The sequence below is a fragment of the Microtus oregoni genome, unplaced genomic scaffold (genome assembly GCF_018167655.1).
Source record: "Microtus oregoni isolate MIOR12 unplaced genomic scaffold, Mior012 000027F_ref0000203, whole genome shotgun sequence".
NCBI lineage: Eukaryota > Metazoa > Chordata > Mammalia > Rodentia > Cricetidae > Microtus > Microtus oregoni.
The window spans coordinates 2,409,139-2,435,723 of NW_024543086.1; the positions used below are offsets into that span (position 1 = coordinate 2,409,139).

Sequence of the window (26,585 nt, forward strand, 5' to 3'; positions counted from 1 at the left end):
GTGAAGAAACTTGGGACCTCTGATTCTCATGAGTCTGGTTCTTCCAGAGAAACAGGAGCATACTGTCTTGGACCTGAAAGGTGCATTCTTCAGCTTCCCACTGGCAGAGGTGAGTCAAGCCATCTTTGCTTTTAAATGGACAGACCCAGCAGGAGGTTAGAGTGGGCAATTTACATGGACCAGGTTGCTCCAGGATTTACAGACACTAAATATAGTATTCCTGCCCTTCCATTGGAGTTTTCTAGGAAAATAGATTATAAAAGAGTGAGTCCCTGGGAGACTGCTACAGTAGTTATAGACCTTGGGTTATAAAAATGTGGTCTAAGAAAGGCCACCTTTAGCCGGGCAGTGATGGCACACACCTTTAATCCGAGCACAAGAGGCAGAAACAGGCAGATCTCTGTGAGTTCAAGGCCCGCCTGGTCTACAAGAGCTAGTTCCAGGCCAGGATCCAAAGCTACTGAGAAACCCTGTCTCGAAAAACCAAAAAGAAAGAGAGAGAGAAAGAGAAAGAGAGAGAGAGAGAGAGAGAGAGAGAGAGAGAGAGAGAAGCCACCTTTGTAGAAGGCTACCCATCTTGGCTACCAGGTGAAGGGAGCCTGCCTCAGAGGAGGATTGCTGACATCCTTCAGATCCCAGCTCCAAAGACTCAGTCAGACACAGGTTTGAGAGTTCCTAAGTGTAGCTGGATATTGCTGCCTCCAGATACCAGAGTTTATGGAAATAGTAAGAGTTCTCTTTATACACCAACTCACAGGGGGCACCAGGTCCCAAATCTGGACTGTACTAACAAAAGGCAGAAGTGGTTTTCACCCAAACTTTGGGGTCATAGAAATACCTTGTGACATACCTGCCCAAACGACAAGACCCTATAGCCACAGGGTAGCCCTCCTGCCTAAGAGCTCTGGCAGCTACTGCTACTTTAATGGAGGGGAAAAACCAAGCAAGTTCAATCTGGGTCAAGAACTTACATTCACAGCACCCCACAACATGGTTGATGCCCTCCTCTGAGGAGCACCAGAATGCTGGCTGTCTAATGACTGTGTGACCCAGTACCAGGCCCTGTGCCTGGCTCACCCTTGATTCCAGTTCGAGAAACCCACAGCCATCAATTTAGCTCTTGCCTGATGACACAGGTGCCCATCCATGACGGTCAGGAGATGAAAGATGAAACCAGGTACATGGGACCTGTTGTAGTTACTTTAACCAAAATGATTTGAGCCCAGCCAGGTACCTCAGCCCAGAGGGCAGCACTGATTGATCTGACCCAGGCTCTCTGATGGGCAAAATGAAAGTCCACACCATATGCATGGACCATCACTTGGTTTGCTTTTACTATCGGACATGTCCACAATATGATCTGTAGAGGAAGAGGGCTTCTCACCGTTAGGAAAAGCATATTTCAAAATCTTTGATCTCTGAGAAGCCATTTGGTTTCCCCTACAAATTGTTGCCCTTCTTTGATAGGCTTCAGACCTGGCTGCCTGACAGACGGACCTAAGATCAGTGATATTTTGATGACATACTATGACCCCCGAGCTGCCTCAGAGTCCGTGATAAAGGAAAACTGGACAGTTCAAACCCACAGGCTGATAGAAGACACCAGAGGGAAAGATCTTTCTCCCAGAAACTATGAGCAGAACTGTTGGTAACTAACCTCCACCAGGCCACTCGTTTGGAGTGGGGGGAGTCCACAAAACTTTCAAAGCTGCTCAGACCAAGGTATGGTATACCTAGACTGGACAGCCTAATGCAGGATGTCTCGGCCAGATGCCAGGTTTGGGCTCAAGTGAATCCAAAACAGAGAGTCCTTACTCAGGAAGGGGTCAGAAAGAAAGACCAATACCCCAGTGGACTCAGGGAAAATTGATTTCACGGAGATCCAGCCTGCTAGGGGAGGCTTAAAAAGTACTTACTGTAATGGATTAAGTAAAAATGTTGCAGGTTCCCGAGTGGCTGCAATGGGCAGTGGGCCATGAGACCATGTGCAGGTCCCCGAGAGGGAGGGGCAGGCAGCGGGCAGCAGGTCCCGAGAGCAGCCAGTCCCAGACAGGGATGGCACAGTTCTCCAAGTGGCTGCAGTGGGCCATGAGGGGCAACAAGTCCCACGAGGAGAGACAGATGGATGGGCACACCAAGAGACCATGCAGGTCTCTGAAGGCAGCTGGTCCCAGGCAGAGAGCCATGTGGCAGGCAAGAGACAGAGACATGGATAGGCATGCCATGAAGAGTGAGGTTGGATACTTATTTAGTGGGTTATGAAATGGAAGGGGAAAAGGGAGAAGAGCAGAGGGGGGGGGGAGAGAGAGAGAGAGAGAAAGAAACAGAAGGGTGAATGAGAGAAGTAGGGAAAGACAGATACTGCCTCTTAGAGAGGGAGATGGAAAAGAGAAAGAACTCAGGTGGAAGCTGAAGATCAGCTTGCCTTTGAGGGTAAGGCATGGGGGGTGAGCGTGGCTTGTCTCTTAAAGGGACAGAACAGACCATTACACTTACTAGTTTTTAAATACGGTTTTTCAGGGTGGGTAAAAGGATTCCTCATCTGGACTGAAACTGCTCAAGCTTAAAAAGCTCCTCCAGGAACTGGTTCTTTTATTTTAGCCTCCACCTAACAGTGAGGTTCAACAATGGTCTGGCTTTCAAAGCCAAAATGTCTGAAATAATAGCTAAGGTTTAAACATAGATTAAAGACTTTATTGTGCATCTAGACCTCAGAGTTCTGGTCAGGTTAAAAGAATAAACAAGACTTACAGATACAGACACACACACGCGTGCGCGCACGTGCACACACACACACACACACACACACACACACACACCCCAACTCTAACAAAGCTCTCATTAGAGTCCAACAAAAAAGGGATAGGCCTCTTTGCTTTGCATTGGAACACTCCACCAGGCAGGGAGGGATTTACCACCTATGAGATTATGTTGGAAAGACCTCTCCCACTGCTTCCTAGACTCTCTGACCAGCAGAACTGTCTAACCATCCCTTTGTCCCTCCAATCACTCTAGTCCTCCACACAGGCTGTTCATTAGAATACCCCAGAGACCCATCTGATCTCCAAATCCACCACCAGTTTCTCCTTGTTTCAGCCTAGTGATAGTGTCTGGGTCAAGCAGGTAGCAAAAGGGGAAATAAGACCAGCGTGGAAAGGACTCTACATGGTGATTCTCTCTACTCTTGTGGCTCTGAGTTGGTTCTTAGAACCAACAACACATCTTTCAAACAGGATGAGTCAACAATTAGATTCATTCACTAAGACCAGTGGGGAACATAACAGGGTCCCAGACCTTAGCAGGCTCTGAGACCTTAGCACAACTGATTCCATGATGGAAGTGCCAATCAGGCTGTAAATCTCAGAACATAGACAATAACACCTGCCAAAACTAAAACAAAGGTGATTTAAAAAGGAGGCAACTCTGGTGGCACAAGAAATCCAATTAGGTTGAATCAAACCAAATCAAAATGTCCATCATTTTATTAAGAATGATGCTCTTCGGGGAGTAAGCATATGGCAGGGAGCCCATATAGACCAGAAAACTACGTGTTTCTCCTCTGGGAGCTCACTTAAATACCCTGTAGGAGTGATCCTGACCCCTACCCCAGGGAGAGGCCATGACCTGGCATGTTGGGATTTAGAGTCCAGAGCAATGCAACTCCCAGGCCAGGGACTGGGAGCTATGCTCCCAATTTAACAAAAGGCCTAATCCATCACAACACACAACTCACAGTTCTGGGAAAGTCTCTAAGTGTTGTGACCTTGCTTTTCAGTTTCTGTAGTTCCACTTCTGGCTAACTGTTCTTGTTTACTGAAGTGTGTCAAACCAGAACGTGGTTTTGTGCTTACAGGCTCACTCTGAGAAAGGCTCTGTAGTACACTGGGATAAAGAGTTTCTATTGGCTTAAACCCATGTCCAACAGTCTTCTCTAGTGAACACTCCACAACACTGTATTGCACAACTACCCAACTCTGGAAGCCTTGTTGTTGGGTGATAGTGGTGCACACCTTTAATCCCAGCACTTGGGAGGCAGAGGCAGGCGGATCAGTTCGAGGCCAGCCTGGTCTACAAGAGCTAGTTCCAGGACAGGCTCCAAATCTACAGAGAAACCCTGTCTCGAAAACAAACAAACAAACAAAACAAAACAAAAAACCAACTCTGGAAACCTGCAGGGGTCAGTTAGTAGACCTGAAAGTGACGTTAAGGCATAGAAAACTCAGCTTTGGAAGTTGCATCCTTTCTCCCTCACTTCTGCAAGCAGAGACTCTCGTCTGCCTTCATTTGCTGAGACTATTCCACTATTAACATGGGCTGTAATGAACATGTGTTAGGACGATGGTAGCTGAATGGCAGACCAGTGAGTATAAGGAGTCAGCTTTCACTTCTGCCTCTGCACCGGGACCCTCACGGGGCTCTGTCTGTATTCTATGTCTCTTCTGCCTCTGCACCGGGACCCTCACGGGGCTCTGTCTGTATTCTATGTCTCTTCTGCCTCTGCACCGGGACCCTCACGGGGCTCTGTCTGTATTCTATGTCTCTTCTGCCTTTCACTTTATTCCTCTGCAAGTTTTGTCCAGGTATTTAAGTTCCCTTTATATAGGAACCATCTTAGAGTCGGCATGATCTCCAGGCCTGGAGTCTGCACTCAGGTGAGGACCTTTGCTGAGGCTGTTGAGACATTCCAACCAAGATTTGATTCTTGTTTTTTTTTTTTTTTTTGTTTGTGTGTGTGTGTGTATGTTTATTTGTTTTGGAAATAGGATCTCTCTATATAGACCAGGCTAGTCTGGAACTCACAAGATCAGCCCGCCTCTACTTCCTCAGTTCTATTTTTTTTTTTTTTTGGTTTTTTTTTTTTTTCGAGACGAGGTTTCTCTGTCACTTTGATGCCTATCCTGGAACTAGCTCTTGTAGACCAGGCTGGCCTCAAACTCACAGAGATCTGTCTGCCTTTGTCTCCCAAGTGCTGGGATTAAAGGTGTGCACCACATTAGTCACTCTGAGTGCTATTTTAAGTATTTAAGCCAGTAAACAGATGCTATCGGTGAAAGACTATAGAACCAATGAGAAACAGTTTTCAAACAAAATACTTGAAGGTGTGGCCAAGAGATAAGAATGGAATTCTGGGAGAGACTCCTCTATCCATTGGCAGCACTGGAAGCCTTCAGCAGTAGCAAAGGACTAGAAGGAGAGACTGTTACCAGAAGCTGTGGCTCTCCTACCTAACTGGTAAGTACAGTCTTCTGCAGACTCATGCAGGAGAGAAGAGTTTCTGTACCACATGTGGGTTTGTGTGGAGGACATTACGACAAGGGGAGGCAGATCTCTAGACATTAAGGCAACTTTTATTTTTTGATTATATTTGATTATATTTTACATACCAACCACAGTTCCCCCTCCCTCACATCCTCCTGCTCCCCCCCCCCCCCCCCCCGGCCCTTCCGTCACACACATACCTTCCTTCCACCCAATCCCCCATTCACTCCTCAGAAAGGAGAGTCTACAAAGTCTGTTAAAGCCCTTCTTAAGCCAAGTTAACATGAAAATTAAGAAGAAAGCTGTAGAAAACAGTTTGGTACAACTGGTGTCTGTGAGTACTGTGTAATATTGTATATAATGTGAAAATGAGAAAGAGGAAGTTAGGGCAGAGATATAGCTGCAGTGCTATTCTTACTTTTGAGTCTTGTAAAGTAAAAATATTTGTAGGAAATAATTTGTTTGGAGAATAAAGGGGAAGCCTCATAAAAGCTGCTGGGAGTTGAGGTTCTGTGTTAGGTTTGGGAGCTCGGCAAGGCCAGAAGCAAAGTTCGCTTTAGTTGGAGTGCTGGAGAGGGGAAAGGCGTGACCAGTGTGGGCTGGAGGGTAGCTTTTGGAGTTTGGTGTTCATTTTTTCTTTTTAAATTTTTAGTGATTTATTTATTTTTATTTAATGTGCATTGATATTTTGTCTGTATGCATGTGTGTGGGAGGGTGTCAGGTCCCCTGGAATTGGAGCTATCCACAGTTGTCAACTGCCATGTGGGTGCTGGGAATTGAGCCGGAGTCCTCTGGAACAGCTGCCAGTGCGCTTAACCACTGAACCACCTCTGCAGCTCCTGGATTTCATTTTCCAATGACTGGGGAGACACTGAGTTCTGTAACTTTTAGGAGAGATATTCAGAGAAAAGCTTGAGAAGATTTTAAAATGTATTTATTTATGTTGAGAAGCAGCGCACGCCTTCCCCAGACTGCAGCTTCTTGGATTTGGAGAACTGAGTCCCCTCAGGCTGTCTGGCTGTCTGACCTGGTATTTCCCCTCACATTCCAGGTGTAAGGGAGTGGTGGAACAGGCTGACCTTGAATTTACAGAGACCTGGCTGCCTCTGTCCCGGAGTGCAAGGCTACTACGACCTGGGTAGACGCGGCCCCTCAAAATTCAGGCTTTCTTTAGAATTGAAGCATCAAGGCCAATGACCTTGACCTTCCAAGCATCCTTTTCACAGCTGCTGATAATACACCTCCAGGCTTAGTTCCTCCGAGGAAATAAATGGTAAAAGTCAGGGCTTCCTGCTTGCTGGGGAAATTGTCTACCAGCTGGACTGTTTCCCCAGCTTCTATAATTTTTATTTTATCATTAAAAAAAACCCTAATCACAGCATGTTGGCAAATCCTAGCCCTGAGTCTTCCAAACTCATTTTCCCACTTTTGATTTTGAGACAAGGTCTCACTAAGTTACCCAGAGAGCGTAGATAAGCCTTAAACTCATGCTCTTCCTCCCTCAGCCTCCTAGAAATTGGAGTTTCAGGCCAAGTGTAGACCTTAACAGTCCCAGAAATGGAAGCCAGGAGTCAGTGTTTATACAAAGCACAGAGGGAGGGCTGGGTGTGTTGGGTCAGGCCTGTAATCCCAGCATTCTGAGGAGGAGGGTCTCTATAAGTGAGAGACCAACCTGAGGCAGAACAAGCTCCAGGTTCAGTAAGATCCTACAAAAATAACTAAATAAATAAAAAGGCCAACCAGCCTACCAACCAACCCCACTGGTGGCTCATGAGGCAGGGGCTACAGCAAGGCAAAGAGATTTCTGGTCATAAGATGCTGCATTTATTGCCTTCCCAGACTCAGGGGGTGAAGCTAGCTGAAGCCAACCCAGCCTACATTTCAAGTTTTATCTAAAAGCTTTTTATCTAAAAGCTGAATTTAGAGCTGGGTGGTGGTGGTATACGCCTTTAATCCCAGCACAAGGGAGGCAGAGGTAGGCAGATCTCTTAGTTGGAGACCCAGCCTGGTCTACAAGAGCTAGTTCCAGGACAGGTTCTAAAGCTACAGAGAAACCCTGTCTCAACAAACAAAACAAGAAAAAAGAAGAAGAAGCTGAACTTAGAACTTAGTAACTAATGGCAATTCAAAGATCTAAGACACCTTGGACAACTTTGACTCTGACCTTTAGCATTCTTTCTCCCTCCAGCATCAGGAGGCCCTTCTACTGGTGCATCTTTGCCATTAGAGGGCTGGTCTTTGTTTAAAAATTCTACCAAGAGAACACAGTTGAATAAAGAACTGCCTGAGTACAGCGTGCTGAGGGCCACAGCAACCAGAGCGTCTTCTCCTTGTCCTCCAGGTCAGCACCATGATGCAGCCTCAAGTCTTCATTTCTGGCCTCATACTTCTTCTCTCAGGTAAGTGAGTGGATGAGCTGGGGGATGCTGGGGAGGCTAGAGGTGTCAGAACCGATGACAAACATTTGAGGTTTTTTGAGCAGAGAATCAGGTTAAATTATAGCTCCAGTGAACTTGCTTAATCTATATGAATTTCAAAACTTATGGTTGGTTAAACCTGATCCCCAAGAACATGCCAGGCAAACGGGTGAAAATACATGCATTCATGTGATGGACATGTAGGGATGAGTGCGGGTGCATGCATGTGATGGAGAAGTAAGGATGATTGATTGCATGTCCATGCATGTAATGGGGAAGTCAAGGTGAGTGTACATGAACACATATTATAGTCAAATGTTCATAAAATATTAAAAACAGAGCTTTCCACGCATGATGACTGCTCAAAGTCAGCATTCATGCCGTTTCTTTCTGCATTTTTTCTTTCTAAAACCATTTCCAGTTATTTATCTTAAAAACATTCTAATTCAAAGTGTTCTATTTAAAGGGAGAAAAAGGAACAACAAACATAACTGTCTTTGAGGCAGGCTCTAAGTTAGTCCAGGCTAGCCTCTGACTTCATAGATGGCTGAGGATCACCTCAAACATTTGCTCCTCTTGCCTCTACCTCCAAAGAGCTGAGATCACTGGTGAGAAATAAAAGATTTCTATGACTTAATTAAAATAGTATGAGTTGCATGTGTGATCCTAAAAGGTGTTTTATTGTATTATCTTCAGATGTGTTCCATTTGTTTACACTGTGGAACGTTTGTTTAATGTTGCCAAGATGTGTTTCATTCCTTTATGCTGCATTTGCTTAACTCTGTGAAGCTGTGGTACTTTGTCTAAAACACCTGATTGGTCTAATAAAGAGCTGAACCGCCAATAGATAGGCAGATGAAAGTATAGGCGGGGCTGGCAGAGAGAATAAATAGAAGGAGAAAAAGAGAGGAGCAAGAGAACAAAGAGAGGAGGACGCTAGGGGCCAGACACCCAGCCACACAGCCAGCCACAAAGTAGGAGTGAAAGTAAGATATACAGAAGTAAGAAAAGGAAAAAGCTCAGAGGCAAAAGGTAGGTAGGATAATTTAAGTTAAGGAAAGCTGGCTAGAAATAAGCCAAGCAAAGGCTGGGCGTTTATAAGTAATAGTAAGACTCCATGTGATTTATTTGGTAGCTCGGTGGTAGGCCCCTAAAGAGCAAAACAGCCAAAAGCATAAGAAAACAACCAATAACAGTATTTGGCAAAATCAAGTAATGAGTGTCCTAGCAAGAAATAAAGTCATGCCTGGTCTACAAGAGCTAGTTCCAGGACAGGCTCCAAAACCACAGAGAAACCCTGTCTCAAAAAAAAAAAAAAAAAAAAAAAAAACCAAAAAAAAAATAAATAAAAATAAAAAAAAAAGAAATAAAGTCATTTTATAGAACAAGGAAGGTGTTTTCTAAATCATACCCCAAACTCACAGCCTAGATCTGCATTCAGGTGAGTAGTTAGGGAAAACCACAGCCCATTGTTCTGTGCTTTTGTTTGCTTATTGGTTTGTCTCCAGTGCTAGGATCCACCATAGGGAATAGCATAGGTTAGCCAAGCCCTGTATCATTGAGCTCCATACTCAGCCCTCAGAGTTGCTTTCAAGGCCACTGTGGAAGCTATTGGTATTGGGAATTCTATTCCATCATCACCAAAAGAATTATATTTAATTATTTCAGTTTTTTAAATTGCATCATTAATTTATTGGTTGCATACTTCTTGACTATGTGGTCTGACTTCCAAGTAGGTTTTGCTCAATTTCTGGAATGTCACCAACTTTTAAGAAGGGACCTCTACTTTGTGTGCGTGTGTGCGTGTGTGTGTGTGTGTGTGTGTGTGTGTGTGTGTGTGTGTGTGTGTGTTAAGGTCTAATTATAAAGTTCAGAATAAGCCTCAGCCCCTCCTGGTGGTTTTCTCAAACCCTTTCTGCCAATTGATTTTGAAGTTGCTAAATTTCTGCCTTGGAGCCAACAATGCTTTTCTAAAGCCCTGGCTCTGCTCTTTGATGAGAAGTGGGGAAGAGTTAGTGATTTTGTTGTCACAGCCCTGTGGGGGAGGAGGAAAGATGGTTTGGGACAGGGTCTCTAAAACCTAAGCCTGTCTTGAACTTATTAATTAGCTGACCTTGAATTCCTCATCTTCCTCCCTCTACCTCCCGAGTTCTGGGACTACAAGTGAGTTCTAGGTATACAAGAGTTGCCATGGACCCAGCTTCTAAAATAAAGTTTTAGATGTTTAATGATGAAACATTTGAGCTGGTCTCCTTGTCATATGCTAAGTACCCTGCACTCAGGAGGCAGAGGTGGGAGGATTGTGATTTTTCAGCCAGCATGAGGCATAGAGCAAGACCCTGTCTCCAAAAGAAATATACATACTGAAGAAGAAAAGAGAAGAAAAAAAGCGAGTGAATATCATGCCAAAGATAGGCTGTTTTGCTCACAAGTGTATCCACTAAGTGATCACACTGAGGAAGAATATGGTAGCAGGAAAATATTTACAGTGTTCAAATTCAAGCAGTAAAACTGGATATTTAATTATAGAATTGGGGAGGTAGAGGCAGTGGAGCTCTGGGAATTTGGAAGTCAGCCCCGTTTATGCAGCAAGTTGCAGGGCAGCCAAGGATACAAACTGAGATCCTGGTTCAGAAAACCAAAGGATGACAACAACAAACCTTATGGTATCATTCCTTCCAACCCCAACACACACACACACACACACACACACATAAACGCCAATGATAAAGAACTGTTGTAGACAGAAGTTTTGGTTCCACCTGGTCCTAGAGGCTTATATTATTTATAAACTGGTTAGCCTATTAGCTCAGGCTTATTATTAACTAGCTCTTACAACTTAAATTAACCCATAATTCTTGACTATGTTTAGCCATGTGACTTGGTACCTTTTCTCAGTGCAGCATCCTCATCTTGCTTCCTCTACATCTGACTGATGACTTCATCTCTGCCTTTCCTCTTCCCAGAATTCTCTTAGTCTGGTTTCCCCACCTATACTTCCTGCCTGGCTATTGGCCAATCAGCATTTTATTAAACCAATATGAGTGACAAATCTTTACAGTGTACAAGAGCGTTGTCCCAGAGCAAAGGGCTGGAGCTGTAGTTCAGTGGGCTAGCACTTGACTCAGTTTCATAACACCCTAAATTAATTTCCACTAGAGTAACACCCCAAATTTTTTCTGAAAAGGAATAAAATCAAAATTTTAGGAAAATGTTGGGTACTAATTCTCCATTTCTCTCCCACTTTTGTGCATTCCAGGTACTGTGGGTTCTTCCTTAGTAGTGAAGGGGGTCGCAGGTGACCCTGTCACACTGCCGTGTAATTACTCAATGCATCTCGAAATCACTACCACATGTTGGGGCCTCGGGGAGTGTCAGTCTTTTTATTGTGCCAGGACACTTATCTGGACCAATGGACACCACATCACCTATCAGAGGAGCAGCCGATACCAGCTAAAGGGGAATATTTCAGAAGGAAACGTGTCCTTGACAATAGAGAGTGCTGTTCAGAGTGACAGTGGTCCCTATTGTTGTATAGTGGAAATCCCTGGATCTTTTAGTTATGTGACCTATTCATTGGACATTAAACCAGGTAAGCATTCATGGTTTCCTTTGTTTATTTCTTGCAAGTGAACTAAGTCCTCTGTTTGCTAATATTGTCTGTTTTCCTCTAAGGACAAAGAGAGTTCTAAGCCTGCCTTGGGTTTTTAAAATAGGTCTTATATCTTATCACATAAGTTTTTGCTTGAACAATGGAAATGTCCTGATAGAAGAGTGTTCCCTCCAATATCTGTTCATGGTCACTCGGCAGTGTAATAGCATGAGCAACAGCGGTTAGTTCAGAAAGGAGGCAGACACACAATTCTGTCCAGTGAGCTTTGTTAGAATGAGGAGGCCTCAAGGCCAAGATCGGATGTCCAGCTGGGAGGGAGAGCATTAGACAGAAACTATACAATCTGTGAGGTCCATCCCTTGATGGGGTATGAAGAGGCTTCCAGGGAAGGACGGCCTTCTCTTTACAACCTGGAGAGGAGCTTCATTAAGAGCAGGAATGTGGGAGGGAGATGGGAATAAGGAGGACTAGAGATAGCTGCCATTACTGGAATGGCAGGGCAGACAAAGGATCCTCCTCACAGAGCAGCCTGCAAAATAATCCTCTCAGCATTCCCCCTGAGGAGTCTCAGGCAGGTCCCCCAGAGCAAGGGGAAAGTCTGACTTGTTATAATCTTTTAGTGGTACTGGTCCTAGGTGCAAGGTCCCAGGATGAAGGCTAACTAAGGTGTTTACTAACATATCAAAGCAGACACTGGCTACCATTTTCTCAGTAAGGCCAGTACCTGGTACACCCCACCCCTTCTCTCAGTTCTCCAGCCCACGGACTCAGCTGGGCTCCCCTTCCCCCACCTGCTCTTCCCTGTATAACCCAGCCATTTTGGTTATACAGGCCCTTTTGGGATCTTGAGCTCTTGGCCACCACTCTTGGCTCCTGGCTTCCCCTCTCCTCACCTGACCAGTTCAGTTAGCTGGTCATGTTCACTCTGGAACCTTCTGGGTGCCTCTGTTTTCTCCCTCATATCTACGATAAACCATCTCCTCCACCATAGGTAGACAGTCATGTCTTCTTTTCCTTTCCTTTTTCATTCAGGAGGGAAGTTTCCTGTCATGTGATTTGGTTCACCATAGCATAAGTGACATAGTATGGGGCTTCCGATCTTGGTTAGGTCCTCTGTCTCTGAAGTGCTGGGATTAGAGTGTTCCACCACCACCAGGCTTTACATTCTCCTTCTTGAATTACATATCCTGATTTCTTTGCATTGACCAGAAGAGTAGGTTCGTGAAGACTTCCTGGCTTCTGGTGAAGTTTCTAACCTCCACTTACCAAGGGCTTATACAGCCAATAGAAATCAATACTGATCTGTCTCTATATTTTTAAAATAAGGATATTATTCTAAAGTCTTTCAAATTATAGACTTTTTTATTTGTATGCTTACTTTGATTTTTAAAACTGCATTTATTAATATGTGGCTGTTGTGGATGATGTGTGTCTGGTGGGTTTGCATGCCATGGTGAATTTATCAGAGGGAAAACTTGCAAAGTCGGTGCTTTCTTTATATCCTTATGTGAGTTCTTATTTATTTATTAATTTATTTATTTATTATGTTTACAATATTCTGTCTGCATGTATGCCTGAAGGCCAGAAGAGGGCACCAGACCTCAATACAGATGGTTGTGAGCCATCATGTGGTTGCAGGACCTTTGGAAGAGCAGGCAATGCTCTTAACCTCTGAGCCATCTCTCCAGCCCTCCTTATGTGAGTTCTAGGGATACAAACCAGTTGGCAATGATTGCAAGTCACGTGCCTCTACCCACTGAACCATTATTCTGGCTCTGTTCACTGATTGATGTACTGATTTTAAGACTGGGTCTTGCTTTGTAAGTCAGGCTGGTCTGGATCTCCTTGTCCACACCTTAGCCTCACCAGTGTTGAGATTAAAGGAAGGTGCCACCATACCTTGTTAGGGTGAGGTCCATTCTGATGGGGCAAGGAGCTGCCTTGAAAAGTATGGCTGGGAGGCTACTTAGGGAAGCCAGAAGAAGCTGATCATAGAGTGTGCAAAGAATGATGAGACAGCTGGGGGAGGAGACAATAAGATTCTAAGTGCCCATCACAGTTGTGAAATTGCACTATTTACCTGACTGAAGTTGAATGACTCTGGACTCCAAGGGGAATCGCTCACATGAAAATAGCTTCACATACAGATACACACACAGACACACACACGCAAACATGCACTCGTGCGCACACACACACACACACACACAAAGACAAATCGCTAAAGAAAAATCTCACTAGGGGATATGTAGAAATTTGCCTAGCCTGTCTGAAGCCTTAACTTCTGTCCCTAGAGCTGCAAACTCAATAACCAAGTAAAGGCTGAGGTTTAGCTTGGAAAGGCACTTGTCTAACACACATTCCTGCCTAAAACCCTGAGATTAGATTCCCAGCACCAGAAGGGGGATAGGCATAGCATCATAGAATAAAATTACTAATTTCAGTTCATTAATTCAAGGTTTTATGAAGCTAAGAAATTCATAACAGAAGACAAATTCATAACAAAGACACTGTGACCACTCGGTGAGTCCATAAGTGAGCCAGCAACTCTGCCTCACCCTTTAACAACTCAGTCTCCATTTTCTCTTGGTTTAACACCCGGAGCTCCATCTCTAGCTATCCTGGAACCCTCATGGCTTTTTTGGACTTCCCATCTACCTGGGAGACTAACACCCCAGAGCAAGAACAGCAAAGCTCCTGAGCTGTTGTTTCCTTCTTAGTTGGTCTCATAGTGATCTTCTGACTAGGTTGTTTCCATGCTTGCTTTTCTCTCCTGCAGAGATTTCTACTCTCCAGGGAAGGTTTGCATTATGCTCATGCCTATGCCCGCACATTAGACACTATCAGCAAACTAACCTGACCACTCGCTGATGTGTATAGTTTTGTCGCAGCACAGCCACACCCACTCCTTGCTGTGTTGTCAAAGTGACTTTCAACCCGAAGGGCATAGTGCTTGCTCCTGAACACCTGTTTTCTAGTTCCTGAGCTCAAGACACTTTCCTATCTGGCTCTTTATAGCGAAGGGATGGAGGGTCAGTGAGCTGGCTCAGTGGGGAACGGTGCCCAGTGTAAAGCTTGGTGACCTGAGTTCAATCCCTGGGCCCACATGGCCAAAGGAGAGAGCAGACTCTGCAGAGTTTTCCCCTGACATCCACATTGTGACATTTCACCAACACACAAATAAATGAATAAATACATGTGTTGAATTTAAGGGGGATGGTCCACATCCATCTCCCTACACTAGGAACACTACAGTTTTCTTCATTTTAAGGTAAACACACACTGGATTGAGTTGGGACTTGTGTGAGATGTGTGTGCTGTATTCTCTCAGGACTGACTGAAGAGAACATTCTGGACCTGGGAACTGTGGTTGAAGTTGGTCACCACTGAGAGAAGTCCCAGTCCCCCATGCCCTCAGTGTCACAGAGATGCTGAGAGACCAGAGGACCTCACATCTGTCATTTATAAAGTGTCCTTAGGAACGGGCTCTGTTCTCATCTCTGTGCTGTCGGTGCAGGTGCCTCCTGTGGGTGAGCTGTCTCCACTGCCCTGCCCTGTCTTACTTGGCCAAAGACAAAGGAGAGGAGCATCTCTGGACAGCTTCTCACTGGTGTTACAGTTAAGCTCTTCTGTCTTCTTGCTGGAATGATCCTTGTTTTATCTTGATTTTCAAATCCAGAAATTCCCACAAGATCCACAACCACAGAAAGACCCACAACTACAGGGAGACCCACAACTACAGGGAGACCCACAACTACAGGGAGACCCACAACCACAGAAAGACCCACAACTACAGGGAGACCCACAATTACAGAGAGACCGACGACTACAGGGAGACACATGACTACAGGAAGACCCACAACTACAGAAAGACCCACGACTACAGGGAGACCCACGACTACAGAGAGACCCACGACTATAGGGAGACCCACGACTACAGAGAGACCCACGACTACAGAGAGACCCACGACTACAGGGAGACCCACGACTACAGAGAGACCCACGACTCTGTCAACAGGACCCACACATATACCAGCATCACCCAGAGTCTCCACCTCTGCTCCAACAACACCAGCACACGCACAGACTCACACACCAGGTAAATCCCAACGTGGTTCAGGACCCAGAGTCCCTCTTATAAGCGTCTGTTGAACACACAGACACTGAGTCAAGACAGAAGTATAATAGAGGAGAAGAGTCCTTAGCTGTGTCCCAACAACAGCTTCACAAATGCTCTAATTTTCCAGTCTTAAGTTGCATTCACCCTCTGGTGTGTAAAAGCTTGAACATGAAGGACGCCATCTCTCTATATCAGATTCCCCGGAATTCACTCTAGCCAGACTGAGGCCTGTCATTGATCTAGGAGAGCTGATGGCGATGGTAGGAATCTGGCCCAGTTGGACACGACTTTCTGATGAAAAACTAAGGACTGACTGAGAACAAGGGTCAAGTTAGGGAGACCCTTGCCCCTTTTATCCATTTTGAAATTGGGCCTCCAACTGAGGTCATAGTTCAGGGAAGTTGACATTTAGCATTTTCTGATAACCGGCAAGCATGCTACATGCTTTATGTTGCAGTGTTTAATTCTCAGACACGTGTGTCCTATATAGCTGTGATCTGTCCCTGTTTTATAATGACAGCAACTGGCAGAGTCAGAAAGTTCATGGTGGAAGTTATGGAGACAGAAAGTGGCTCAGACTCTGTCCCTGTTCACTTGAGTTGGAAGCTGATTCTTCTGACTCCATGGTCAGAACTCCACAGTCATGAGCATTCTATGCATAGCATAGGAGTTTTGAGAAAATCCCTTTGTTCCAGGCAGCTGCACACACTGAAGAACTGTGAGGATCTCTCAGAGTTGGCAGAACTTTTCAAGACTTAGTTTCTGCCTGCATCAGGGGATGTTCTCATGGGCTGAGTCTGGAGAACATGGATAGGTTATTGACTTCAGTGAAAACTGAGATAGAAGTGTTAATTTGTGAATCCATATGGGCAGGACAGCTTGTCTTAGTTACTCAGCAAGCTGAGAGAGAGAGAGGGAGAGAGAGAGAGAGAGAGAGAGAGAGAGAGAGAGAGAGAGAGAGAAGAATACAAGGCAGACTGCAGTGTGGGAACCATCACCAGTGTGATACTGCTACCTTGAGAAGGTCTCAGTGATGAAATGGTCCATGTAGTCCGTGCTGTCCAGTGAGCACATCTTCCTGAAAGAAGTGTGAAGAATCTGGTTCTTGACTAAGGCTTCAGTGAAGAGGGGTGAGAAACGTCCAGCCTCTTCCTAGAAGGTGAAATGATCCTTGACTTGATAAATCATGATCTTAACTGAGTGTCTGGTTCTCCATGTGTTAATAGCAGCTATGCTTCAGAGGAGTTCAGGAGTCCAGAATGGGAAGTGTGAAGCAATCCTGAAGATCAATAAAGTTGTCTAGAATATTAGAACACACATCTCACTTGCTCAGGATAGTGGGACCATGACAGGCAGTGCCCATCTTTGGGTACATTTCTCAGAGGAGTCAGCAGATACGGAAATAAGTAGGAAGGAGTCATTCCTGCTTAGGAGGCTGGGGTAGGCATTGGGAGAGGCAATGGTAAGATTTGTTTCTGTTTTCCTCAGTGGGGTCCAAACTCCAAAGCTGAAACAGTTCTTGCATTGTTCTCATTCCAGAACCCACTACATCTTACCCACATCAGACTACAGCTGAGGTGACAGAAACTTCATCCTACACCCCTGCAGGTAACTATGCCCCCCTGCCCCATCCCCTGGAAGGTCCACATCTTGGTAAAGCTGGTGTTGAAGAGCACACAACCTTTGCAGCAATTCAGATCTGACATTGTAAGTGCTCACAGAGACAGAGGCACAGCTCCATTCCACCCCGATGGAATCCTCCAGACGTCCCTTTCCACAAGCACCTCCATTCAGGCCAAGCTAGGCTGGGTGGCTTCTTTGAAGGAAAGAATGTCAGGGACAGTCAATGTGATAGAGTGTTGAAGGTTTATCAAGATTTAACTCAGATCCTGAGCACAGGGTCACTAAGAAAAGAGATGTTTAGGAAAGGAATAGGGCACACTGGGGCACACGTATGGACTTCTCCATGAAGAGCACTTAGGTGTCTTTGCATTGAGTGTACACGTGATGTTGGTGGCTCTTAAGATGGATCCCTGGAGGTTTCCAAGAAGTGCCCCATCCCCTTCCTGCTGTCTCTTTTGAAACAATGCTCTGAGATGTAGTTTACAGAAATCATATCTGACTAGTTTTCTTCTGCAAACTGTGTTGTGATGGAGATTTCAGAAGGACATTTGTCTATGTCCAGGAATGGGAGGAAAGGGCTCTAAATGCCAGGCTCTACATCGTTATTCCTGGAAGATCTTTCTTAAGTGCCTTAAGTTCCAAGCAGAGCCTAGACCATAGATGCTGCCTAAACGTAGTCATTGCCTTTGGAATGTTCCTTGGAAGACCTCTCAGAATGAGCAAAATGTAAGCACGGTAATGTGAAAAGGAGGAAATCTATGGATCATCCAACTTTATTCATGCTGGGCAATGCGAGCTTTACTAGTAGCTGGGGACTCCCATAGGTCTGTAGTGTTTCCACTGGACACTGTGTGTACATTGCCTGCTGAGATGTCTGTCATTTCCTGAAATTAGAAATATGAAGTCATCTGTCTGCTGCTTTATCTGTTAAAATGTAGTGGGAGGTTCTTTGTCAGGAAGTCACAACCCTTATATCACACGCACACACACGCACAAACGTGCACACACACGCACACACATATGTCTGATATCAGTGGGAAGAGGATTCTGTGTTTCATTCATGGACGCATAAAAACAATGAAAAGAATAGATTCCTTGTTATAAATTAGACATTTGAAACATACTTCAAATTTCTAAATGTTCAAAACTTGTTCTGTCAGTGAATATCCTGCCATATAACTCCCATCCCTTACATGGCATAAGACATATTAGTCTTATGGGGTATTATTTGCAGATGTAGTAAAAAAAAAATCTAATTTCTTGTATTTATAATTATTTTCCTTTTTTTTGAGCAGATTGGAATAATACTGCGACATCCTCAGACAACTCTTGGCATAATTACACTGTAAGCATATTTCTCCCATATTTATGAGCTATGTTCATTTGTGTACCTTGTAGGAAACAATTTGCATTTGAAATTTATGTCTGTAAAATTAGTTCATAGATATTTGCATCAAAAAAGAAGAAGAGAAGAAAAGGAGTCATTTAGTGGTAGCTTCCTTAGTCTTAGAACTCAGGAAATTGGAAGAAGATATCAGAAGTTGGAGATGAGCCTGCACCATTAGGTTTCTTGGACTACATGATGAGACCCTGTCTCAAAAACTGTAGATAAATAAATTAATAGACATATGAAAGTAAAGAAATTAAGAGTTTGATGCCTACAAAGGATGTTTGAATTCTAGATGTTCATTTAGGGTCCTCTAATATTGCTTTTCTACCCAATGACCATTCTCTCTGGAGTCCACTGGTGATATTTTTTCCACACACATAACTCCAGATAAAGTATTAATGTACTAAACATTCTCAATTTTGCATAATTTCCCCCCTAGATTTTCTCAATAGTAAGCTTGAGAAAAAGATCTAAGGAACTCCGGTTGCAGGATTCTTGTCAGAATTCAATTTTTACAAATAGGATAGGTAATATCTGAGTAGTAATTTTTCTCTTTTGGCTCCAGGAAGAAACAAGGTTATTTTTAGTTTGTGTAAGAAGTGCAGGAGAAATAGTGGTTGAAATAAGAAAAAAGCCCAATAGGGATTATGAAGATTATTTGAGTAGCAGAGCCCCTTTTAGCATGTGCAAGTCACTGGGTTTGAGAGCTTCCAAAAAACTACTCAACCAATAAAATCCTCAAGACAAGGTGAGGATATTATATAGGGCCAAATGGCCTACTGTTTTTATACCTATTGACAGAACATGCAAGGAAAGGCTGGGTGTAAGTTTCTTTTGCTTGTTTTATTGAGAAGGTTCTCGTGCAGTCCAGTTGTCCTTGAACTTGCTGCATAACTGGGGATGACCCTTAACTCCTGAAGCTGCCTCTGTCTTCAAGAAATTGTAGGTATGAGGCTGGGCACGCCTTTAATCCCAGCACTCCGGGAGGCAGAGGCAGGCGGATCTCTGTGAGTTCGAGACCAGCCTGGTCTACAAGAGCTAGTTCCGGGACAGGCTCCAAAACCACAGAGAAACCCTGTCTCGAAAAACCAAAAAAAAAAAAAAAAAAGAAAGAAAGAAAGAAATTGTAGGTATGAAACCCACCATAATGAACCCCCCATCTTTGAGAATTGTAAGGAAGGTTTTCCTGTCCCGCTGCCCTCCTGGGCCAGTTTCTTTCATGCTTGGTCCCCGCAGCCCCATATGAAATAATTACTCAGAGGCTCAATATCAATTATAATTGTTTGACCAATGGTTCAAGCTACTTAGTGGCTAGGTCTACCTGTGAATTAATCCATTTGTATTCATCTGTGCATCACCACGTGGTTGTGGGATCCTGGTAATGCCCTGGTATGTAGCTTCTTTGGCAGTTACATGACATCTCTTTTACTCCACCTTCCTTTTCTAGGCATCTATTTTTGGATTTCCCCACCTACTTATATTCTGCCTGGCTATTGGCCTAAACAGCTTTATTCATCAACCAATAAAAGCAATGCATATTTCAGCATACAGAAGGACAAGGATAATCCACATCATTTCATCTCATTTCACACCTCAGGCTGGCCTAGAATTCATAATTTTCCTGCCTCAGCCTACTGAGTACCGAGATTGCAGGCCTGTGTCACGTGCCCAGCTTGACACTACAAATATAATGACTAAATTAGCATTAGTACTCACTGGTCTGGCAGTTATGAAAAGAATCTGTAATACTAGTTAAATGTAACCTGTTCGGTATGTATCCTATTTGTGTGTACATGTCCATGCTGACCATTTGGTATTAGATGTTTATAAAGATATGGAATCTTGAGTTGCACTTACAAGACAAGTAGGGTCTGTGTTGAAGAACCAGACCAGGGGCTGAGCACACAGAGAGCCAGTTAACTTAGAGGTAAGATACTCTTTTTCTACAGACTAGGAAAGCAGACATAATCACATATATCATGTCTGAACCCACATTAAGCATGAGGTTAGAATTTTGACTGAGGCATCTACTGTGTAATCACCTTGAGCAACATAGACCATGTTTCCATCATCACCAAAGACACGGATTTCACATTGGTGAAATCACTGAGTTCCACTGCCTGTTACCACTTCAGATCCTTGGGTTTTCCTGCATATTCCGGACTAGTCACAGGCCAGTAAAGATGAAGTTCTAGGACCTAGAGTCTAGGATAAGGTCAAGCATGTGTTTTCTGTTCCTCTCACTTGATGTCCCTCCCTTGTGTTTACTGCTGTTTATTTATTGCTATTGTTATTTTATTTATTGTTTCCTTAGGAATCAGTCCCTTCAGGGATGGCACAGAACATGACAAAGGACTTCTATATCAGTATCTCCACCGCTGCCCTGCTGTTGCTGCTGCTCCTGTGCACCGCGGTTATCACCAGTAAGTCATTTCACAGCTGTCCCTGAGGAAGGAGAGCCAGGGCTCTCTGACTGCCTTTAAGCAACTACACATGCCATAGGGGCTTTGAGTTCACATGGCTTTCATATCCTCAGATCCAACACACTCATGTTAAACCATCCACTCCCAAAGGTCTATGTTAGGATGCAGAAAGCTCTGTGGCTGATTTCTGGTGCTTGGTGAGTGCTCTGCTCAGTGACCTTGAACCATTGCTATTGTGTCTCCAAAGATTCCTATTCTGTAAAACTTGATCTCGTGTACTCCACACTGGTACAGACCTTACTGGGTAGCTGAGAATGACCCCAAACATCCAGATCCTCTGGCCTCCAACATCCCAGTGCTGGGCTCACATGAATAGGCTGCAGTGCTTGGCAACACTCTTGTTCCTAACCCTGTCCTTCCTTTGTCTTTCAGTTGTTGCCATTAAAAGGAAACACTATCTTCTCCATAAGAGAAATGAAGCACCATGACACAACAGATATTGGGTAGGCTTGACATTCTTAGGCCACTATCAGACCACTGGTGTGTTTCCTCCTGTCCTACGCTTAAGATCTCGTTTGTTTCCCACAATGATACTGTTGATGTTCTGGAATATACTTAGTAGAAGAGGCAGATGAGACATTAGTGGGAAGAAGCCCCCTGTCTAATGCTGGAGCAGACTCTTTGAAGGTGACACCCAGGCCTACAGGGCTCTTTCCATGAGTTATGCAACTGTACACAGTGTTTCTCTCTGTGAAGTCTATTCCTTGGGGAAGAACTTCAGCCACGGACTTGACAAAACACTGTACATGAGCCCATTACTGACCTGTTTCATGTGACTGGACAGAAAACGGGAAATAAGGATATGCCTGTCTCTTAGCTGTGATTGGCACAATTTTTGTAATCCCAGCACTTGGGAGACAGAAGTAGAAAAGTCTCTGAGTTTGAGGCCAACCTGGCCTACAGGGCAAATTCAAAGATAGCCAAGGCTACTCAGAGAAACCCTGTCTTGAAAAACTAAAAAAAAAATAATAATAAATAAAAATAAAATTCAAGAATATGCCTGTCAGTCCTCAGACTGTTTCCCTCTGGCTGTTCAGAGCTCGTGTTTCTGAAACGATTATTTTAGGTGGCACTAGTAGCGTGTGCCTACTATCCCAGCATTCCGAGTCTGACGTTAGCGTGGGCTGCACATGAGCTGCTGTTTAAAAGGAAGAATTACTTAGAAATTGAGTAGAATACCACAAGTGCCTTCCTTCCTTAGTCCAAAGTTGTTATTCTCCCCTCAAGGACTGGTTCCCCAGCAATGCATTAGGCAGATTCGAGACTTTGTTTGTCTCAGTGAACAAAAGTTTACCACCCTCACTCTAGTATGGTAGGCTACATGGATGATTACACCAGATAGGGAATGGACAGAAGATCCTTCCTGCAAGGGATGGGAAGGAATCACCCAAAGTTACCCAGGGACGGTTCAACCAAAAACAGAGACAACATCCTTGATTAGGAGAAAGGGTCATGAGTGTTTCTGATGATATGTGCAATTTTCTCTTTAACTTCCCCCACCTTTTCCCACCCCAATTTAGGGTACATCCTTATGAAAAAGAAGTCGGGGTCTGTAAGGTAAGCTGGCATGGATTATGTGGATTATTTTTGAACTAACAATCTTGAGAATATCTCTATGCTCTCTTTTGCTACTAAATCATTCATTACTAATTGATTCATTGCTGGGTTGGTTGATTTGAGACAGGGTTCACTAAGTAGTCAAGACTGGCCTGGAACCTGCTATGTAGCAAGGCCAGCCTGGAGCTCACAATCCTCCTGCCTCAGGCTCTTTCACTCTGGGATTACAGGTGTGTTTCAAAATGCTTGTTCCCCATTCGTATGTTATATCTCAAAATAAGTCTTTTTAGTCCCTTTTTTGTTATTCAGAGATACTTTCTGCATTCTGTATTTATGTATTTATGGTAGGACAGAAACAGAAGGCCTCTTGATCCTAATCTCTTATAGGTGGACACTGAATTGTAAGCTTTGCTTCCTGGAGCTGGTACAGAAGAAGTTGCTTTGACCCACTCTTGTTTCCTTCAGTGTTTTCTTTCATTGAGCACCTAGTCTATAAAAATCCGAAGACGTATATCATATAAGCTAGTAGAAAGGTCATTTTAGGTGCTTTAAGGGAAGTGTGCTGGGGATGACAGGGCTAGCTAGTGAGCTGTTTGAGGACAGTCAAGGGAGCAGAAGATTAGTGGAAGATCATTTCTGAGGCTCCCAGGGGAGTAAAGGAACTGTGTATGGCCAGGGTCTCCACACTTCTTAACAGTCCCCTTCACTCACGACACTGGTGTCCGCCTTGCAGGCTCCTCAATTAACCATACTTGGGGAGCTCTGTTAGTCTCTCCAGTTTAAGACCACTGTACCTCCCGTGCTGCATGGTTATAACCATCTAATCTTCTTAATTTCTCAAAAGAATTGGTTGTACACAGGGCCATTTCTTTTGGTCAAAACCCATGTCCTTCAGGCTTCCTTCCATAGACTTGCCTGTGTCTATGATAAACAAGAGAACCAAGCAATAGACTGAGTCTATTAGAAGTGCCTGATTAAGTGTTAGCTCTTATTAGGTGTCAGCCTCCATCTCCCTCAGTGCTGGTTACAGGCATGCAGGAGATGTTCTTCCTGTTACCTGGGGCAGCATCTGAACTCTTGTCCTGTTTGTACAGCAGGCATCTGTAACTGCTGATCAATTCTTCAGTCCCCAAAGCTACTTTTTTTTTAATTTATTTATGTATTAAGGATTTCTGCCTCCTCCCCTCAACCGCTTCCCATTTCCCTCCCCCTCCCCCAATCAAGTCCCCCTCCCTCATCTGCTCGAAGAGCAATCAGGGTTCCCTGACCTGTGGGAAGCCCAAGGACCGCCCACCTCTCTCAGGGTCTCATAAGGTGAGCATCCAAACTGCCTAGACTCTCCCAAAGCCAGTACGTGCAGTAGGATCAAAAACCCACTGCGATTGTTCTTGAGTTCTCAGTAGTCCTCATTGTCCGCTATGTTCAGCTAGTCCGGATTTATCCCAGGCTTTTTTAGACCTAGGCCAGCTGGCCTTGGTGAGTTCCCAATAGAACATCCCCATTGTCTCAGTGTGTGGGTGCACCCCTCGTGGTCCTGAGTTCCTTGCTTGTGCTCCATCTCCTTCTACTCCTGATTTTGACCTTGAGATTTCTGTCCGGTGCTCCCACGTGGGAACAAACAAACAAACAAAACTGGAGAAAACACCACATATAGAGAAGAGGGGAGAAGTTGGGTGAGGGGGCACGCACTACTATCTCAACACTCAGTCAGCTAACGCAGGAGGACTGTAAGTTTAAGTAGAGCCCAGACTTCTAGCAATGTTCTGTCTGAAAACAAGTAAATAAAGCCAGGTGTGGTGGCTCACACCTTTCATTCCAACTCAGCAGGCAGAGGCAGGTGGGCTCTGAGTCCAGGCCAGGTGAGTCTATATAGAGAGTTACAGGATAGCCAGGGAAACATAGTGAGACCCTGACTAAACCAAATGAATGAATGATTGAATAAAATATAAATAAAATAAATAAAAAGCTAGAAAGAAAGCCAGAAAACCAAAGTAACCACGACATAACACATTCTGGGCATTTTCTCCTGATTTTTTCTGTCAGTTCCATCACACGGACGCACGAGAGTCCTGACCCTACACTTTGTTTCTCTTCATGTGTGACTGTCCAGGCAGAGTGGAGCTTGCTCTCTCTCGTCCTTCATAATTCTCAGCACAGGTGTTTGTTCCATGTGGCCGACTGGAGACGCTCATTTCGGTTCTACATTTCAGTGGTAGAAATGACCACAAATGACAAAACCCCACTGTCAAAGCATCACCCCTGAGTTAGTCTGTTTTCTTCTCTGGTTTGCTCCTCCATGAGATCTAGAAGCTCAAGTATCAGTCCACTGTGCCCACCCTGATGATCATGGGTATAGAATGAGCTCTCCCAGGGAAGCCCCTCCCACAGCTGTCAGGATAGGCAGGAGAGGGGAAGTGAAAAGACCTGCTGTGCTCTCCCCAAATTCCTTCCAGTGCAGTTCCTGCTGTTTGTGTGCACGCGCATGCGTGGCATACAGTAGCCTTGAAATTTTGCCCCAGAGCAGCAGCTACAGGCCAAAGATACTGCTTTGTGACTTGACTTGTTTTTCTACTCCATGCTTAATGTTAGAGGATTAGATGCCATGCAGGTTTCAATACTCTTTAGTTTTTCAATAAAGAAAACTTTGTGTTTTCTTTAAATTGTGTTTTCAATAAAGAAAACAGTGTGCATGATGTTTATCTCGCGGGGGGGGGGAGCGATGTGTGGCATCTGTGGAGGTCAGAGGACAACACCGTGGAGCTGGGACTTTCCTTCTGCATTTTCCATGGACTCCAGGGATCTCACTCAGGTCACCAGGCTCTTCTAAGTCTTTCTAAAGTGTCACAGTGCAAAGTAAACACATGAGATATCCCATTCCTAGCCCAGTTCCAAAATGTACATCCTGATTAGATACCTAAATTTGATGCCAAGATATCTGCCTCTCTAGATCTCCTACTTTTGAGTTTTATTACTTTAGTATCTCAAACGATTCCAATATGAGCTTCTTTTAAAAAAAATATTCTTAATCTTATGCTTATTATAAAAGCAAAAACAGCAACAAAAGAACTTTCCTATGACTTTAATGCCAGTGGCCCTGTTCGCTGTCATAGTTTTATGAATGGTTCTCTTGGAGTCCTGAGCATATGTCATAAATTAATGTTCTGCTCAGACCTGAAAGGTAACCTCTTGTTCATTCTTAAACCTCTCTCTCTCTCTCTCTCTCTCTCTCTCTCTCTCTGCAGTTTGGTGGCATTTCCTGTATCGAAGATTGGAGCTTTGCAAAACACAGCGATTGTGTGGCCCTGAGGTGAAGACAACGTCTACATTGTTGAAGACAGTTCTTATTCCTACTGAATGAGTCCCAGTGGTCCCCTAAGGAGCCCTCTGCCTGAGACTGCAAAGACAGCAACTGCATTTGACAGCACAAACAGCCTTCCAGATGCAGGGCTATGTTCTGTGTCGGTTCATCCAGCAGTGGTGGAGAGGGTGACCCTCCGCTGTTTATACTCAAACTCACCGTTCACATAATCCTAATTCTTATATCAACACTGCCTCAGTCTCTCCACTCCAGAACGTTCTCTCAAACAAACATTTTAGAATTTTGAGTTTCCTTAGTCATTATAGTCATTGGTAGTACAGGAAATACTCCTGCCTTGATTATTAAAACCATTAAGAGGAATAGGATTGAAAGATTTAAAAAAAAGAGAGAGGGTGGGTGGGAGGGGTATACTAAATTTAGAAATGTTTCATGTTCATGTTTTATCTCTCATCGTAATCTGAAATGTCACTTTCCCTATTCTTCTCAAGGGGTAAAATCATGGGAACATGCAGTTTTTAATTTCCCTCATAAATAAATAGTAGAAGGAGATCTAATATTACCATTAGAGTTGGTTATGCTTTCTCATAGCTCTGGAAATAGGATACATTTATTATGGGATTGATCTTGGAATAAGGATGGGTGTTTCATGTCAAGAGAGGTTACCATGGTGAGAATGGATGAGGCAGATATCAGGGAAGAAAATAGTGGACCAAGGGGTTGAGGTCATCAGTGCTGTTTCCCTTGTAAGCTGACTCAATGCCCAGTGTTCCTATTCTCACCACTGGGCTCTGAATCAGGAGCTGG

The 26,585-nt window shown here is 44.2% G+C and overlaps 1 protein-coding gene across 1 annotated transcript; it reads left to right on the forward strand.

Annotated features, from left to right (window-relative positions):
• Positions 1 to 7,609: 7,609 nt before the first annotated feature.
• LOC121464027 (hepatitis A virus cellular receptor 1 homolog) lies at positions 7,610 to 25,768 on the forward strand. Its single transcript, XM_041676616.1, has 7 exons — positions 7,610 to 7,658; positions 10,936 to 11,268; positions 15,230 to 15,388; positions 18,328 to 18,377; positions 20,737 to 20,845; positions 22,426 to 22,462; positions 25,705 to 25,768. The coding sequence occupies exons 1-7, from the start codon at positions 7,610 to 7,612 to the stop codon at positions 25,766 to 25,768; spliced, it is 801 nt and encodes a 266-aa protein (XP_041532550.1).
• Positions 25,769 to 26,585: the final 817 nt, after the last annotated feature.